The 19,131-nt window shown below is 34.2% G+C and overlaps 1 protein-coding gene across 1 annotated transcript in view; it reads right to left on the bottom strand.

Annotated features, from left to right (window-relative positions):
• GFRAL (GDNF family receptor alpha like) overlaps positions 1-8,858 on the bottom strand; it is a 60,794-nt gene extending 51,936 nt beyond the window's left edge. The window contains exons 1-3 of the mRNA XM_008071823.1: positions 8,837-8,858; positions 3,451-3,585; positions 416-574 (exon numbers count right to left, since the gene is read on the bottom strand). Of these exons, the coding sequence (XP_008070014.1) occupies positions 416-574; positions 3,451-3,585; positions 8,837-8,858 (316 nt within the window). The remainder of the gene's footprint in view (positions 1-415; positions 575-3,450; positions 3,586-8,836) is intronic.
• Positions 8,859-19,131: the final 10,273 nt, after the last annotated feature.

Here is a 19,131-nt window from a genome sequence, read left to right as displayed (position 1 = left end):
TGAAAACCACAAAATATTTACTAACTAAATTAGTTATAAAAATAAATGGAGAAATATGCCATGTTCATGGGTCTGAGCACAAAACATAATAAATTGATTTATATTTTCAATGTAAGCTCAATCAAAATGCCAGCAAGATTCTTTGTAGACAATGACAAGCATAATAAATTCCATGAATATATGTACTGAATCAGTTAATCTATAATTCTAATGACTCTAACAAAGTTTTGAATTGTGGTTGGCAATTAAAGAAATATGTCGTGCATTTTCTGAGGCCTAAAGTTCACAGAACCCCAATTTACATCAAGAATCAGTCAAATTACAAAAAAAAAATCAAATTACATAGATGGGATTAATTTTGAAATTATAGTTTACTTTTTCATGACTGTAAACACTCTTGATAACTAAGTATTACCTGATTTATTGATACATCTTTTTCCAAGAAATCTGTTCACAGTACAATAGAGGTCATCAGTGCAGAGACACTCTTTCAGTGGGAGATTGCTTTCCACTAAAGACTGGATACTCAGGTTACAGTGTGATGAATTCCTCATCTTGCAGGGGTCACCTGGATTTCACAATCAAACATATAACACTCTGGATATTAATCTGAATATGATTTTTGAGTCCCTCTCCTAAATTCTTTTAACACTTTATCTTAGTAATTTATCAGTATAGTGAGATTATCGGGGGTGGCTGCAGGATGTTCATATAAGTGACTTTTGAAGCAAAATGGCTAATTTTACTGCATTTTCCAATAGTGTATTTTCTGTAATATATTCAAATGTTCTGCAGCTTAAAATTCCATTATCCATACTTACAATACTAGTTTTTGCTCTTCAGTAATAATCAAAGCTGTTATGTGAGGTGACCAGAATGCTTTATAATCTTAGTTACCTATTTTATTAGCTATTTTGTCTTAATCTAATGTTTTATTTTCATGTCATTCTAAGATTAAAAGAGATATGCAGGTGACTCTAAGTTAATCATTATAAATGAGAGGTGGTTCTGGCATATAGGAAGCACTCAATAAATATTATTGAATAAATACATAAATATTTCATAATTACCAATATTTTATTTTCTGCTTCAACTTAAATAGCTATATTCCTCTACTTGAAAACTTTCTTTTATTCACTATTCAGAATAAAATTGCTTGAGTTTATTTTATTTGTGCATTTAATAATACTTCTATTTCAGCTTTATATATGGAATAATTATCCAAATATTATGGCAATTTACTGCAAACAATTTGCTATTGGCACTGAAATTCATTAAAGAAGTTATAATTCATGACACCCTAAGTGTAATATTTTAACAACACATTTTAAATTGCCTTTTAAAAATGTAGGAAGGAGTTTCATCATCAAAACAAATAGCAGATTATTTTTGTCATCTTCTAATCTCATCTTAAAATTATTGTGTTACTTAGAAAAAATCACGTAATTAAAATTATTTTTCCTAAACAGTTATATTAATGTTGAACTAGATAGCTATAACTAAGCTTCTTTGGCGTTTGAATAGTTCAGGTGTTTCCTCAAGGACAGAAAAGAGAAGCAACTCTCTCTGCCTTTCTCCACATCCTATATAAACCGCAATGTTGGGCAGGAGATCTGCTGGTGGAGACTGTGTACATTGACACCGTTAGAACTATAGATTTCTTTTTTTAATGGTATAAAATATATATATATTTAAAGACATGGGGTACAATTTAGGATTAGGTATGCAAGTGGTCATCATACAGGTAAAGTTTGGGCCTCCCTTTGGTCCCCACTTCACCTTGTTTGAGATCAGGTACCTTTACTGATGTTATGTACCCCCCTCCCCCATCTACCATCAGCAGTTTCCAGCTACTGCCAATTCCTTTCTTTTATTATATATATATTTTTTGTTTGTTTGTTTGTTTTTGTTTTGTTTTGTTTTTTTCCTCTTTTAATTTTTATTTTAAAATTGTGGGGTTCAATTCAGGGTGAGGTATACAAATATTCATTGTGCAGGTACCCTTGTCGATAAGGTGTACTCCCAGAACCATAGATTTCTTATAACACCCTCCACCTTACATCTCTTGGGAGGTAAAGGAATCACATAAAGATAAGAAAGAGTCATGAGAGGTAGAATTCAGTTTTCGTGAAATGGATAGAAAAACAGAGTGAGTCATAGCATATGTTTTAATTTTCCCTTTTGTATTTCTCTCAATGAATATTGCAAAGAGTTTGTTAGATTACTATAATATTTGTAATACAAGATGATAAAATTTGTCAGATGTATACTATTTATAAAATAGTTTACTATTTTAAAAATAGTTTACTATTTTTAAAATAGTTTTGTCTTAACAATATGAGGGCATTATTCCACCACATAATTCCTTTATTTTATTTACTTTTAGTGATTGGATTCCTACTACAATGCTCTCATTTCATATTTATTCAGCTACTTGAATATTCAGGCTTTTTTTTATATATAACAATCATGTTTTAATCTTCAAATTTTCGACTCTTGAACCTCCCCTCAATTGTTTGAAATGTAGGACAAGTCAAAAACAAAAATCTATTTTAAATTGTTTTTGACACAGTTGGAAAATAGTGTATATGTGTTAAGAATAGTATATATATTTTAAGAATATAAAATGTGCATTGTACATGTATAAATAAATATGAATTGTTATTATAACAAATCTCTTTTTTCTATTTTATCACTGACATAACAACATGTAAACAAAATAAAGTAAAAATAATAAAACAAAATAACACTTTATCTGAGGAAGTATTTCCATGGTTCTGAGAAATATGCATAGAATTGTAGCATTATACATGGTGAGATATGTAAGAAAGTAATCTGAAATCTTGCATAAAGCTACCCTCAACATTAGTGTATCAGGACCTTTTTCATTATTGAGAAAAACATTTTGTAAAATGTTTTTTAGCTAAATAAAATTAACTAATAAATGACTGAAGGTGAGTCAATTGAATATCAAGATTGAGTAAAGTCTTTAGAACAAAATTAACATAATTCCTAGGATAGTGAAAAAGATATAAAATTATATATTATGCATATATAGTATGTGTGAATATATATGTATATATTTTTTTCTTTCTTTCTTTCTTTCTTTTTTTAAGTTGAAGTCTCACTCTGTCACCCAGGCTGGAGTGCAATGGAATGCTCGTGGCCACCCCAGCGTCGACCTGCTGGGCTCCGGTGATCCTTCCGCCTCTGCCTTCCAAGAAGCCAGAACTACAGGAGCCCGATATCACACCTGGCTAATTTTTTATTTATTGTAGAGACGAGGTCTCGCCAAGTTACCCGGGCTTGTCTTGAACCCGGGGGTTCAGACAATCCACTCACCCTGGCCTCCCAAAGTGCTGGGGTTACAGGCTAAGCTACCAAACCTGGTCTATATTTTTATCTTATAAAAATAAATACGTGGGGTGTATTCTTAGCAAGTTGTTGTACCTGAGTCGTCACAGGCATGTTCCATGACTCTCCACGCATGTCTACATCCATTTTCATCAGTTAGGCATTGCTCTCTCAAATACATGCAGACATTGGCTGGGGAAGTGTGTTCATCTTCCAAGCTTAGTCCCACAGCTTGAATAACAACAACAAAAACAAATGTGCGATATTACAGTTTGGCATCCATTTTTTTCCAATTCTAAGTTTTTAATGATAAGGAGCAGAATTATGTAACATAAAATGTGGTGAAATTATTATAAAGCTGGAATGAATCTTAACCTCCCCTGCAGCTATAGATCTATATTTCACCTTATAGATTCTTATATGAATAGTTTACATTTGCTCTTCTTGCTTTCTCACTGCCTACTAATTTCTCAACTTATAATATATTTTTATGACTGTCTCGATGAAATTGCTCTTTTAAGATATCTCTGATGGGAAATCCCTTCAGCAACGGTGTGGGAACTTTTCTGTCCTCTTAATAAATCCTGCTTTCAAAAAGAAAAAAAAATGTCTCTGATTACCACCTTAAGATCAAACTTAAGAATTCTAAGACATTATCTCACTTACTGTTACCACTGGGCATTTTGTTGACTTTTTGTTCTTGAATCTCTATCTTCCGCTGGTCAACTTCCTTTCTCTTGATATATACCCACTTGATATTTTTTGACCATTTTTATAATTCCTTCTAGAATTCTCTTACTTTTCTGTTAAACCATATTTTTAGCTTACGTTCTGTCCTCAGACTTTTTCCACTTTCATTTTATACATTCTCTGTGGACAATGTATATAGTCTTGTGGGTTTAACTAAAAATCTCTAGACTGATGATTCTCCAATGTATTTTTTAGTACTCCAGTCATAGATAGATAATTATAATCTCTACTGGAATATTCCAGAAACACGTTCAGAGTATAGTAATATATTTAACACTGTCTTCATCATTATCTCTCCCCAGTGGACCACTCAACTTCATCAGCTATGCCACAGTTAATATAGACACCCAAACTAGAAATCTTGGATTTATGGTAAACTCCTTGTCCTTCCTCACCTTTCCCTCTTGTATTCATTCTTGCTATGTTTGTTGACTTTCACTTTGAGCGTTTGACTAGCTCATTGGTTGGACAGTCTGTCTCCAGTTTGAATCTCATTCAGAACATTTTTCAAATAGGTTCTTCATGCTCCCAATCTACCCAATTCACTATGCTACTCCTACCATTTCTCTTTTGGATGATTTCTTATTTCATGGCTCTCATGTTACTCACCATGTGCCATCTGGAAGTCCTCTAGGATTTATCGTTTCCCAAATGACCTAGGCTTTCTTTTTTACCTCTTAGCATTTATTGTTTGGTCTGTGGTAAGCACTCCCTTTCTTTCTTTCTTTTTTTTTTGAGTTGGAGTCTCACTCTGTCGCCCAGACTGGAGTGCAGTGGCCGCTGCCGGCCACCGCAGCCTCGACCTGCTGGGCTCCGGCGAGCCTTCCGCCTCAGCCTTCCAAGTAGCTGGAACTACAGGCGCGCGCTACCACGCCCTGCTAATTTTTTATTTATTGTAGAGATGAGGTCTCGTCAAGTTGCCTAGGCGGGTCTCGAACCCGTGGGTTTGGCAATTCACTCATCTCAGGCTCCCAAAGCGCGGGATTACAGGCTGAGCCTCCGAGGCCGGCTTCCTTTCTTCTTATGGAACTCTTTTGTTGTCCTTTAAAACTCAACACAATCATTCCCTATCTTAAAAAAAACCTTTCCTGAATTCTATACCCACCTCCCAACGCTTTTTCCGCACCCAAATTGAATTTGACATTCCTCATCTGCTTTTCCAGAACCTTAGGGATCTTTCAACTACAGAATTTACTGTTCTGTAGTGTGGGTACTCATGGGTTTGTCTCCAACACTGGATTCTACTGGCTTTACTGGCCAGGCATTAAGAATAATTTATAGCTCTTTCTATCATTAAGCACAATGATGCATTATGGACATTCAATAATACCTATAATTTAATAAGTATTTGACGTACACCAAACTTATTAGTTGTTTATAAATAGCTTTAGATAATTGACAATGTTTCATGTAAATAACACCTTCCAGATATTTACAAGTTATTTTTGGTGAAGGAGAAAAAGTTCCAGCAAGTTTTCTAAAAACAATCAAGAAAAATAGCAATGCTAATTTAGTATGTTATACAAATTAGTCAAATTGATTCTGCAAATATACAAACTGACACTAGTTTCATCAATTAATAGAAAAACAGGAGAATCATAATTAGTTATAGAGACAATTATATTAACTATAATCAGATCTCAAGTGATGACTTAAAAGCCACACTGAATTTTTTAAAAGCTGATATTCTTTTAAAAATTTTTTTTATTTTAAAGATTAGTACAATTCAGGGTTAGGTATACAAATGGCCATTGTACAGGTAAATTTGGGGCCTCACTTTGGCCCCCACTTCACCTGGTTTGAGATCAGGTACCCTTATTAATGAAGTGTGCCCCTGCTTCCTCCCCTGGCAGTTTCTCACTACTGCTAATCCCTTTCTTATAATATTATAATAATTGTTCAGGGTCTGCTTATAAGTGAGAACATGTGGTACTCAATTCTTTGTTTCTGTAACAGATCGCTGAGAATTATAGACTCTAAATCTATCCAAGCTGCTGCGAAGTTCATAATTTTGTCCTTCTTTATGGCTGCATAATATTCGATCATGTATATGTACCACATTTTTTAATCCAGTCCACTTTCGATGGAGATAAGTTTGGTTCCATATTTTTACTATTGTGAATAATGTTTATAAATATGCGTGTTCAGGTGTCTTTTTCATAGAGTGATTTGAGTTCCTCCTGGTATATTCCAAGAAGGGAGATTGCTAGGAAGGTCGATTTTTAGATCTTTTTAAAATCGCCACACTGTTTTCTACAGAGGTTGCATTCGTTTACACTCCCACCAAAAGTACAGAAGTGTTCCCTTTTCCCTCACCCTCTCCAGCATGTATTTTTTTTTTAGTTATTGACTAAAGTTAGGTGGCATCTCAGTGTAGTTTTATGAATCACCTGTGACAATGTAGACTTACAGGCTTCAAATAAGGCCTTGAAATATTTTCTTTTATCTTACCTCTTTCCAAGCCTCATCTCCTAAGGAGAATCCAAGACAACTCATTGGACCATGTGTACTACTTGCTGGGTCACTGCATTTGGAGATTAGGCCCATGGGTGTGGCTTGGTCATATTGTTCTTGTTGAGGGCTAGAGCGGAAATTGACATATCAGCTTTCTGTTTTATCATGTGTTCCTGGGCAAACTTATCTAGCCAAGCTCTTGTGCTCTTATGTTGGAAAGTCCAGAGAAAGAAAAAAAAGGGCCCTTTTGATCCTAGCCCAAAGTTACTTGGTCAAATTCAGTTTTCCAAAAATCTTGAAATATGAATTTCATGTCGTAAATTCAACTAATAAGAAACTGGAATATCATTTGCCATTGATTATTGTATATTGTGAAAAACTCCATCAAGAAACTTGTAATTGATGGTCTCCTGGATATATCATCAAATCTCACCAGTACCTCAGAATGATCATTTCTATACTATCTTTCCTAAATCTGTTTCACTTTGTTTCATATTCAATTTTTGGTTGAATAATCTACTTGATTGGTTATTTTACATGATTTTCCTCTCCTTCCCCTCAGATAAAATATTGATTCAACTAAGAAAACTATCTCAATGATTTGTTTCACAAGAACCAAAAATATAACTTTACTTTTCCAAAATCTGCCTTATTCATTTCTGAGTATTATTTGTGACTTTCTATATAAGTCAGGATATTTCAAGGATTCTCCTGAAATGCTTGGTGTACTACAGTTTGTATTTTTAAATTAATAGGATAAAAAATGTTGCACATTTCAACAAAATTTTACAGATGTATAAGGCTCATTAGCCTGTTAAATGCTCTGAATTTTAAAAATTCACTGTTTCCCCCATTATTTTGGCAACTGAAACTTTCTTCATCACAAGACCTATTTAGAAAATATATTTTGAAGAACATAATGTAAGAAATGGTGTTACAACCTATCAAATACTATAATCTTGGTCCTAACAATGTTAGAAATGATTTCCCTCCTTCATACAACCTGGTGTCAAGGTTAAATTAGAGTGAAAAGATGAAAACAGGAGACCATTGCCTTTTCAACTAAGACTATAGTGAGGTCCTGATGTATTTTATGTATTCCATTATTTTGCTGCCTGATCCACAAAAATTAACTCTCTTAGACTTATCTTTTTAAGAAAAAAATAAATGTAAAAAATTAGAAATCAATACAAAAATCATAAAACATTTTTAAAATAAGTAGAGGAAAAATTTTGAAACAATGAAGAACTATTATTTAAACCAAAAGAAACTCTGAAAATATATAAGGATTCCTTTCCTTCTTGACTTAATTTTTTTATTTGACTCTCCTTTTATGTTCAACACAGTTTAAAATAAACTTTTTTTTTTTTGCCCACAATTGTCTTTATACATCAATATCTGTTAGCTTAGAGTGAACAAAAAATATATTGCTTTTTAAATTAATATCCGGCTACAATCACAGCTATTCTTTTTTCTGAATTTAATTTATCGGTTTTTACCAAATACTGAAGAAGATATGAAAGCTTCCCCAATCACACATCCAACAAGTAGATTTATATGGATTCTACATTAAATGAAAATAAATTTTTTTCATCAACATCTTAAAATATATTCATAGGATCTAATACAAGAGGGATAAGTTCACACTTGATCTGTAGGTCATAAAAAATTATCAAAATGTGAAGCATTTGATGTGGTGCTACATTATTTTACTCTACCAAATGACTCTTAGTAAATATTAACCCTTTAGGGGAATTGAATGGTTTAAGTTAATTTTATTTATTTTATATATAATACATATTAATTATTTAAAATATATTTTATATAAAATAAATGTGTATTATTTAAACCATATAGTTCATATAAAACAAATAACCTATTCATTTTTCTTTGAAATTAAATAGACAATAATCTGAAATTTGTCATCTTACAACTTGTAAATAGATACTGGAAGGTTTCATTCCTAAAAGATTCTAACACATATGTAAACTCAATAAATCTTAATAAATAACTCAAAGTTATTGGATTAATCTATACAATAAAACAGAAGCAACCTGAGAAATTAATGCAATTCTCACTTTGTGCATTTTCTATAGTTAGAAATAAGTGAGTATACATTTCTGCACAGATAATAACTGCATTAAAGTATAAATTTGTATTGTAATTAGTACTTCATATTATAAACATCTGTTAAGCTTAAGTTAGGATGCAATGATTCAGTTAACAAATAATTAGTATTATGATGAATTCAGATAAACCAGAAGTACCATTCACTTACCCAAGAAAATGAGTACTATCATGTTGGACGGCTTGGGGCTGTTTACCTGGAAGAAAGGCAGATGCATTTACTCCAGCAGCTTCTTAACAGAAACTGTCCAGAATAGGTCTTCAGCTTCTGCTTTTGCTTCCTAAAAGCATTACCAATTCAAGTTGTATTTGTATGTCATCATTTCCTCACCAATCTTTCCCGGGCTGTGAACTTTCCGAATTATATTCAATTCAATTATTTTCCTGGGTGCACTACTCTTGGATATCAGGATATTATGCTTCTAAGAAAGTCCATTAACCAAACAATAAGGGAAATTATACTCACTCTGCTCATTCATGAAAAAGTTATTTGTATTATTTTTTGCTTCAACTAAATACTAAACTGTATGAAGCCTCCCAAATATGACTCAAGGTTTTCAAAGACCCTTGAGCATGCTCAGTTTCCACATTATTAATTAGCCTCATTTAGGCAATTTCATGTCATTCAAAGATATTAAATATGAGAAAAGGCATAAGTAGCCCAGGGAAATCCAAGGTCCACTAGAACTGGAATAATATACCTCATCCTTCCAAACAGGGAATGTCCTATTACATGTGGCACAAACCCCAGTATGCTTAAAAATTGTATCATATCTGCTATAGGTCCCCACGTTTTCTGAAAACAGCTACAGTATAAATAAAAATGACTCTTCACAGTGATGCAGAAATTCTCTGTTCCACTGGAAAGGTAATCATCCACTTCTGTGTTCATCACTTGACAACTATTTTTTTCATAGCTTTGATGAGGGGCATGATTTACCACATATCTTACTTGGATTATGTTCTTCCTCATGTAAGCCTATAGCACTTCATCTCCCTTGGGATGTAATGAGCTTTCCGTTTTAAATCATCCTAGCCCCTTTCTCTTTTTTTTTGAGTTGGAGTCTCACTCTGCCGCCCAGACTGGAGTGCAGTGGCCGCTCCCGACCACTGCAACCTCGACCTGCTGGGCTCCAGCGATCCTTCAGCCTCAGGCTTCCCAGTAGCCGGAATTACAGGCATGCACTACCACGCCTGGCTGATTTTTTGATTTATTGTAGAGACGAGGTCTTGCTGCCCAGGCAGGTCTCAAACCCGCGGGCTCAGGCAATCCACTCACCTCAGCCTCCCAAAGGCGCGGGATTACAGGCTGAGCCACCGAGCCCAGCCTCCTAGCCCCTTTCTACAATGAATCCTTAGGAAATATACAATGCTGCATTAGCAAGAAATTAAGACAAGGTAGGGATGGGAGAGAGGAATGTTAGTGCAACGTTGCACTATTAAGAGTTTTTTTATTGCATATTCATGTCTATTTTATACTAGTAAAGAAGTTATATTTTGTTTTCAGATGGTATAATGAAACTCTGGAGTCTAACACACCAAACCGTAACACTGTTTTTCTCTATGTAAATGACTTGACTTAGGAAATTACTCACTCCTTTGTAAAATGGGTTTTTATATCCGTGCTTGCTATAATAGGTATATGAGGTTTATATCACAGAGATCATCAAATGGTTATATTGCACCCATTGACTTAATTATTATATAACAAAATAATTATAATATATAATTGCTGGGAGCCACAATCACTATTAAAAGGAAGGTAAAAGGGACCTGAAAACAGGAAAAATGCCGGCTGGGAGCAAGGCCCCAGTAAAATGCGGCCATGACAGAGGCAAGGTCCCATGGATCCTGTTGACGGACCTTCCCTAACTTTGAAGGATTGGTGCATAGGCTTGAGAATGTTCCCTCTTTAATTGAGATAATAGATCCGCAAATGGATGATGGCATTTTGACAGCAAAAATTATACATAGGCATAATGGAAGTAAGATTGCAGCAAAAAGCGTGCCCTTTTTGGTGTGTAAGGTTTTTTTTCAGTAACAGCAGGAGGCCGAGAAGAATGAGTCAGCCACTTCTTCATAAACAACAGACCCCAGCTGAGAGCTGGTGGAAAACAACCATTTGAGATAAAAAATAGGTTAAGATATTTTAGGATTAAATAAGTAGTTTAATGAAGATAGAATTTAAAATATTAATAATAAGATAGTAAGATAAGATAAACTAGTAAGATAAGAGATATATAATAAGTGATAGTTAAGAAAGTATAGGGATAGAAGGATAGAAATAAGATTAATAGGAATAAATATATAGTAGTAAGTAAATTAAATAAGACAGGGTTAAGGTTTAGCTTTATAGGGTAAGGATATTATAGGCCTATAATAGTAAATAGCTATGAGAAAGTTAGGGAGAAAACCAGGATGTTCATAAATGTTTGACTTAAGAAAAACACCATCTGTGGTTGAAATTGTTAAAGATAACCTTATTGTGAGTGCAAAAAGGATGAACGTGGAACATGTACGTGAGACCTAATTGGCAGAGTCTTGAGCTCTCCCCAGGAAGAGGATTCCTGTCGTTTTCGTCTTTTCTTTTTCGCTGCTTCCTGATTCCCCCGTCTCAAGCCCTGACTCTCTCCTGGAGCTGGACTCCAGCATATACTCAATCATTTTTTTTCCTTTTCAAGACATTGAGTTACTAATCTTGTTTTATAACTGTGTAAGATAGCTGTTCTTTTTGTTATAAGCCAACTTAAAATGACTTAAGCTAGATAGTGTTGCAACTCCCATAGCTGAAAAGTCCATGGGAAGAATTAATTTCAAGGATGTTTTAAACTGTTTCTGGTCTGAGGTGGTGTTTGTTTGATTGTTTTTTCCTGTCTCTCAACTGTTTTGTTTATTTTTTTCTCTATCAACTCCAATTTCACGTGGGTTCTTTCCTTCTGATGAAAGATGGCTGCCAAATCCTTGGTAAACACTCTTCTCTCTTAGAAACTAGAGTGGAAAGTGGGATTCTTTTCCTATTAAGGTTATTAGAATTAAGTGACAGCAGTTCTAAATGCATCAAGTGCCCATCAGTCTGCCCAGGGGAACCGATCCCTGGTAAGTATCATAGATGTGTGTTATTAAGTAGAGTTGGCCCTATTCAGACATAAAAAGCTAATAATACAGAAGGGGTGCATCCCCAAGGAAAATCACAGTGTCAGAAGAGGTGGATGAAGGAATTTTGGGCAGGCAAAAACCACATATGGTAAAGTGTCTCAATGCTGGATTTCAGTAGGACAAGAATAATGTAAAAACAAAGGGAATGAATGACATAATACAATCTTCTGTTCAAGGGAGGTAAATAGTTATGACTTTCTAGAATGCACAGAACCTGAATGTAAAACATACGAAGACTGGTCCTAATCTTTGCCAAACAGATATAGCTGCTGAGCACTCATGGTCATATAACTGCTTATCCCAAACAAAATAATACTTATCAGCTGTGTTACCATCTAAAAAATGTTCATTGTTCCACCAGTCTCCTTTCCCTATAGAGCTCTCCTCAGAATAATATTGTAAAGGCATAACTTTTAATAAAGATTACAAAGAAATTATGTCAATACATAGGTATCCAAATATATAAAATAATATATATACTTCTTTATTAAGGAAGTAAATATCAAGATCCAAGTGGGTCTAATAATACTGCAATTTCAGTGTCGTGACAAAGATTATAACTTGAGGTATCTTTCACAAATGTAATGTCATATACAAATATTTGTAATTTCTATTGATGACAAAAATAGCACAGGAAATACTGGATTTCAATCAGTTTAGTAAAAAGTGAACATTTTGTCCCAAGTGAATTATAGACACCTCCAATTAATAAAACTTATTTTTTCCACTTTTTGATTTTAACTTTTTTATTTTCTAGTTTGATTCAGGGGCACATGTGAAAGTTTGTTACATAAAAATATTGTATGATGGCGAGGCCTGAGCTTCTATTGAGCTCAGCACCTAGGTGGTGGACATGGTATCCATGAGGTAATTTTCAGTCCTTATATCCCCTTCCTTCTCCCCTTTGGGATTATCCCAGTATCTGTTATTCCCATGCTTGTGCTCACAGTGTTTAGCTCTCACTTATTAGAGAGAAAATATGGAGTTCAGTTTTCTGTTTCCATGGTAATTAGCTCAGGATGACGGTCTCTAGCTGCATCCAGGTTGCTGCAAAGGACATGATTTTTCTCTTTTGTGGTTGCATAGTATTCTGTGGTATGTTTATACTGCATTTTTCTTATCCATTCCATCATTGATTGGTATCTAGGTTTGTTCCATGTTTTTGCTATTGTGGATAGTGCTGCAACAAACATGTGCATACAGTTATCCTTCTGGTAGAGTGATTTAAGCTCCTTTGCATATATACCTAGTAGTGGGATTGCTGGGTTGAGCAGTGGGTTTATTTTTAGTTCTCTGAGAAATCTCCAAACTGCTTTCCATAGGAGTTTTAACTAGCATACATTCCCATCAACAGTGTAGGAGCATCTACTTTTTTCTGCATCCTCAGCAGCATTTGTTATTTTTTGACTTTTCAATAAAAGACATCTCATCTAATATAAGATTGTGGTTTTGATTTGCATTTCATTATGGTTTTCATTTGCATTTCTCTGATGATTAGTGAAGCTGAACATTTTTCATATGTTTGTTGCCCACTTGTATGACTTCTTTTGAGAAGTGTCTGTTCATGTCCTTTGCCCTCTTTTTTACTGGGATTATTAGTTTCTTTTCCCATTGATTATTTGAGTTCTTCATAAATTCTGGATATTAGATGTTTGTCAATTGCATAGTTTGCAAATATTTTCTCCCATTCTGTACGTTGTCTGTTAATGTGATTGATTTTTTAAAAATTCTGCTGTGCAGAAACTCTTGAGTTTAAATAGGCCCCACCTGTTAATTTTGTCTTTTGCTGCTTTTTCTTTTGAGGTTTTGGTCATGAATTTATTGCTTACACCAATGTCCAGAATTTTTATAGTAAGTCAATATGATAGTATCTTTAATCACCTCATCATGAATTGCCCACTGGGCTTTCCAATAACCTGATGGGAGGTGGGCATTAGTGAGAGGGCATGGAAGCCAAGATTGGGAAAAACAGAAACCATATAAAGGAAAGACCCTGAGGTGTGCTCTGAGTACTTCAGATGGACTAATATTGCTGAGACTACTATTATTAATAATCCTTGAAGAATTATTGCTATATAAGGTCTGACTCTCAGTCTAATAGAAAATCAAGATTTTTTAGGATTTCACCAACATTTAAAAATTTCATTGAAATGGAAATTATTAGTATTGCCAATTTATTTATTTATAAAAAGAACTCTAACTGCTAGCCAGGATATTTTCTTCATATAGACATGCTTTTAAAAATGTGCCTGGAAAGGTATTTAAATTAAACAAGATTAGCTCTATATTAATTCTATATAACCTGAATATTTAATAGCATCAGGTTAGAATAACTCCCATCTACCACTTTTTATGATAATGAGATATACATCAGATTCTTGCTTTCTTTGACTAAATCAATATATTATCACATCACCCCAATTGACCTGAGACAGTGTTACCACCTTTTAGCTATAATTTAACAACTCTCCATGGTTGTGTTTTATTGATTTTCATGCTTTAAGTCTCAGTAGATAATCTTTATTTCATATTCTTGGAAAACACTGTAACTCTAATATACTACTAGTATTCTTTGCCACAGACAATTTAAGCACTTTTATATTAGAATACAATTTACAATTCAACCAATCATAAGGATCAAATTATATCCTTTACCTACAATAAATGTATGTCATAGAAGATTTTTTGTCTATAAAGCAGCTAATATTCCATATAAAAAGAGCAGTTCTGTATTTTGTTTTGAGCTGGATTTGGAACTTCTATTAGTTGAGACTGATTTTCAGGAATTTGTGACACTTTTAAAACCATAATCAAGACCAACTATTAAGAAGCATTCTTACTCCTTTATACTTCCTTAACTTAACTCCTTATCTGTTCTCTGTTTCCCTCTTTACAGTAATATGAGGGCCTATTGCACATTCTAATTATTACCATGAAAAGATGTTATGTACCTGTTGATCCAGCAAAGTTAGTACTAAATAGAGGAAGAACCATCTCTTACCAGATCACCTCAAAGCATCATACATGTATATTCAAATTCAATATATGTATTCCTTTTATTATAGGATATAGTAGACTTTGTAATGTGGTCAGGCAGAGTGATGCACTGGACAAACACTCTGGACATTCCATGGGGGAGATATTTGACAATAACATATAAAAATTTTTAATATGTTACTAAACCTACTGAAAAAAGATTTATAACTATTAGAACTACCTTTTTTCCTTTTCAAAGTATTTCTTCCATTGTAAAAGTTTTGGTACATATCTATAGCATTTGAAAAGCATAACAAATGAAAGTATTCTTATTTAAATCACTTGGATATATCTATTCTTTATCTTTTGGTGTATTTTCTTTAAATTGTTTTCCTTAGAGTGATATCAGTCACATGGCAGAATAAGAGGCTCCTGACTCCATCCAGTAGTGCACCAAAGGAACATCTGTGCACAGGTCAGTTCCCTCTGAGGGAAAGTCAGAAAAAAGTTGAAAGATTCCTATTCACCAGGCAACAAATAAAATATCCACTTCAAGTGAGTAGAAAAAACCGTTGCATACTCAGGCATGAACCCTCTCCCAGTGCTTCACCATGCTCTCAGAATTGCCAACACCCTGTGGAGAGGAGTTTTTGGGCCCTACAAATAGCACCCTAACTCTAAGGTACTCCATGGTTTGGACTTAATTCATCAACTCTGGAGGTGAAGAGAATGAGGCATACACAAGTTTCTCTAGACGACAGGAAAAAAGTGGCAGTTTGACATGGGTGCACAAACATTTTCAGGGGCTTCATCCTCTTGGATGAGTGTAGATAAGGGGCTCAAAAACACAATTCTCTTTTCTTCCTGAAAGGGGTTTACAGCATAATCTCCCAGTATCTACCTTAATTTTTCCATTCTACATTAGAAAGTCTAGCTTCCATCTTACTTACGCCATAGGGCATGGCACATTCCAGTTTTCTAGGGAGTTCCCAAAAGCAGAAATAATGGTCTGAACAAACACAAAGATTTGAGAGACACCTTAAAAAACTCTTGTTGAAGGATTAGTGAAATTTTTCTTCTACAAAAGTCCAGTCTGATGACTAGGGAAACAGTTATCTAATCTAATATGTAAAAACCAACCCAAAGAGTCAAGGAAACTAAAGAAAAAGAAAAATACATTCTAAGTAAAAGAACAAGATAAGTCTATAGAAACTGGTCTAAGTGAATTGAAGATAGTGTTTGATTTACTCAATAGGGAATTCAAAATAGAGAGTATAAAGATGCTCACTGAAGTCAGAATAACAATGGAAGAATAAACTGAGAACTTTAACAAGAGAATGTTTTAAAAAATAGTACCAAGCAGACATTGTAGAGGTGAAGAATGATATAACTGAACTAAAAATAATTGATAGAGATGTTCACCAACAGATGAGATTAAGCACAAAAAGAATCAACAAATTCAAAGACAGATCACTGGAAACCATCTAATCTGAAAAACAAAAACAAAAAAGAAAGAAGACTAAGATATTATTGGGGGGAACAAAAACTACAGGCCAAAGTCACTGATGAGCATGGATGCAAAAATTCTCAACATAGTGCTAGCAAATCACCTTTAATAGTATATTAAAAGTTTCATTCACCACAATCAAATGAAATTTATTCCTGGAATGTAAGGATGGTTTCACATATGCAAATCAGTACATCTGACTCTCCATTTAACAGAATGAAGAATAAAAACAATATGATCATCTCAATAGATGCAGAAAAAGCATTTGACAAAATTCAGCATGATTTCATGATTAAAACTCTCAAAAATTAGGTATACAAGGAATATTTCTCAACACAATAAAAGCCATATATGACAAGCCCACGACTGACATCATGCTCAATGGTGAAAAGTTAAAGATTTGTTTTTTGTTTTTAGATCAAGAATAAGGCAAGGTTTCCAAGTCTCATCAATTTTGTTATTTTAGGTCCTAACCAAAACTATTAAGCCAAAAAAGAGGTAAAAATATCCAAATAGGATAGGAAGAAATGAAATTGTCTCTGTAGATGACATGCTCTTATCTGCAGAAAAACCCTAATGACTCCATCAAAAAGCAGTTAAAATTAAATAACACATTTTAGTAAAGTTACAGGATGTAAAATCAACTTAGACAAATAAGTAGACTTTGTATACACTAACACCATACACCTTAAAAATAGTTCCATTTATGATAGTATCAGAATATATATATACATATATATATATATATACATATATATAGAGAGAGAGTAAATTTAGTGAAGGAGATAAAAGATTTATACACCAAAAACTATAAAACATTGATGAAAGTAATTGGAGATGACACAAATAAATAAAAGAATTTCCTATACTCATGGATTGGAAGAGTTAACCGAAAGCGGGTTCAGTGCAATTCTTACCAAAATACCATTATTCTTCACAGAAATAAAAGAAAGAAAAACAATTATAAATTTGTATGAAACCACAAAAGACCTTGAAAAGTCAGAGCACTTTTGAGGGAAAATAAAGTGGAGGCATCACAGTATAGTGCTTTTAAATGAATTACAAATCCATAGTAATCAAAACAGCATAATACTGGCATAAAAATAAATATGGCAACCAATGGATTAGGATAAAAAGCCCAGTTATGAATTAGAAATAACATACACATGATAGATCGTAAAACCCACCCTGTTTTAAGAAGTATTTGTGACCGGGATGAACTAAGTAGAGAGTAATCACAAAGCATTGAGTTGACTCAGGTATGTGATGGCCTGTTAGGTCAGCTGTTGGGTCACTGTTGCTGGACAGTATCAGCAAAGGGGAGAGGAATGAGACATGGGTTCAGAGGGGTTGTGGGATCAGATCATGTGGGAATTTGTAGGCTTATAGTAAAGACATTGATTTTTCATTTGAATAAAATAAGAAGCCTTTTGAGAGTTTTGAGTAGAGTAGCAACAGAATTTGGTTTATACTTTTTAAGGGATCATAACTGCTGTAGTGTGGCAAATAGACTATAGGAAATTCAGATAAAAGTAGAAAACCCAGTAGGGAGACTAGTCCAGTCCTTTGAGGCAAACTAATATATGAGTTCAGGGAGATGAAGAAGATACTTTTATGGCCAACGAAGAGATTGGAAATCCAGGAAACCTAGGGCATCCTAGAGACCAAGTAAAGGAAGTATTTTAAGGAGAAGACAGTAATCAACTCTTAATAACGTAAGTAAAATGAGGATAGAATACTAATTTAGCAATATGAAGGTCACCAGTGACCATAATAAGAGAAATATTTATGGTATTTGGTGGGGGGGGAGGAAGCAAAAACCTAGTTGGAGTAGATTCAGGATAGAGTGGAAACAGAAAAATTTCTGATGACAGACATTTCCTCTTTCAAAAGAATTTGAGACAGGACCTGGAGAGGGATGTGAGGTCAACAGGGAATACTGGAAATATTAGGTTATATTTGCTCTACACCTAAAACACTTTTCTGACTGCAATTAAAAAAACAAATGAGTTTTTTTTTTTTTCATTAATCAGTATTTTTTATTATGGTTTTGTGGGGTACAGTTAAGGGTTAGGTGTACAATGACGTTTCATTCAGGCACCCTGTAGATAAGAAGTGTTTTCCCATCCCCCGACAGATATTTGCTACTGTTAATCCCATCCCCCCCTCCCCCCCATAGTTTCCCAGTACCATCAGTCATTTTCTCATAGTATTGCATTGGATGTTCAAGGTCCATTATATGAGTGAGAACATGTGATATTCGGATTTTTGTTTTTGTGAGAGGTCACTCAGTATTATAGACTCTAGTTCCATCCAGGTTGCAGCGAAATTCATGATTTTGTTCTTTTTTATGGCTGCGTAGTATTCCATCGTGTATATGTACCACATTTTTTAAATCCAGTCCTCTTTTGATGGGCAGCATGGTTGTTTCCAGGTTCTTGCTATTGTGAACAATGCTGCGATAAACATACGTGTGCAGGTATCTTTTTTATAGAGTGATTTGTGTTCTTCAGGGTATATTCCCAGTAGGGGGATTGCAGGGTCATATGGAAGGTCAATTTTTAGAGCTTTTAGGAATCGCCACACTGCTTTCCACAGAGGTTGCACTAGTTTACACTCCCACCAACAGTGTAGAAGTGTTCCCTTTTCACCACACCCTCTCCAGCAGCTGTTATTTTTTGAGTTGATGATAATTGCCATTCTGACTGGAGTTAGGTGGTATCTCAGTGTGGTTTTGATTTGCATCTCCCTGATGATTAGTGAGGTTGAGCATTTCTTCATGTGTTTGTTGGCTGCTCGAATGTCTC

Source organism: Carlito syrichta, unplaced genomic scaffold (assembly GCF_000164805.1).
Source record: "Carlito syrichta isolate Samal-C Ts95f unplaced genomic scaffold, Tarsius_syrichta-2.0.1 Scaffold314748, whole genome shotgun sequence".
In the NCBI taxonomy this organism is placed as follows: Eukaryota; Metazoa; Chordata; class Mammalia; order Primates; family Tarsiidae; genus Carlito; species Carlito syrichta.
The sequence above is the reverse complement of the archived record's forward strand: the minus strand, read 5'-3'. Positions and strand labels throughout refer to the sequence as shown.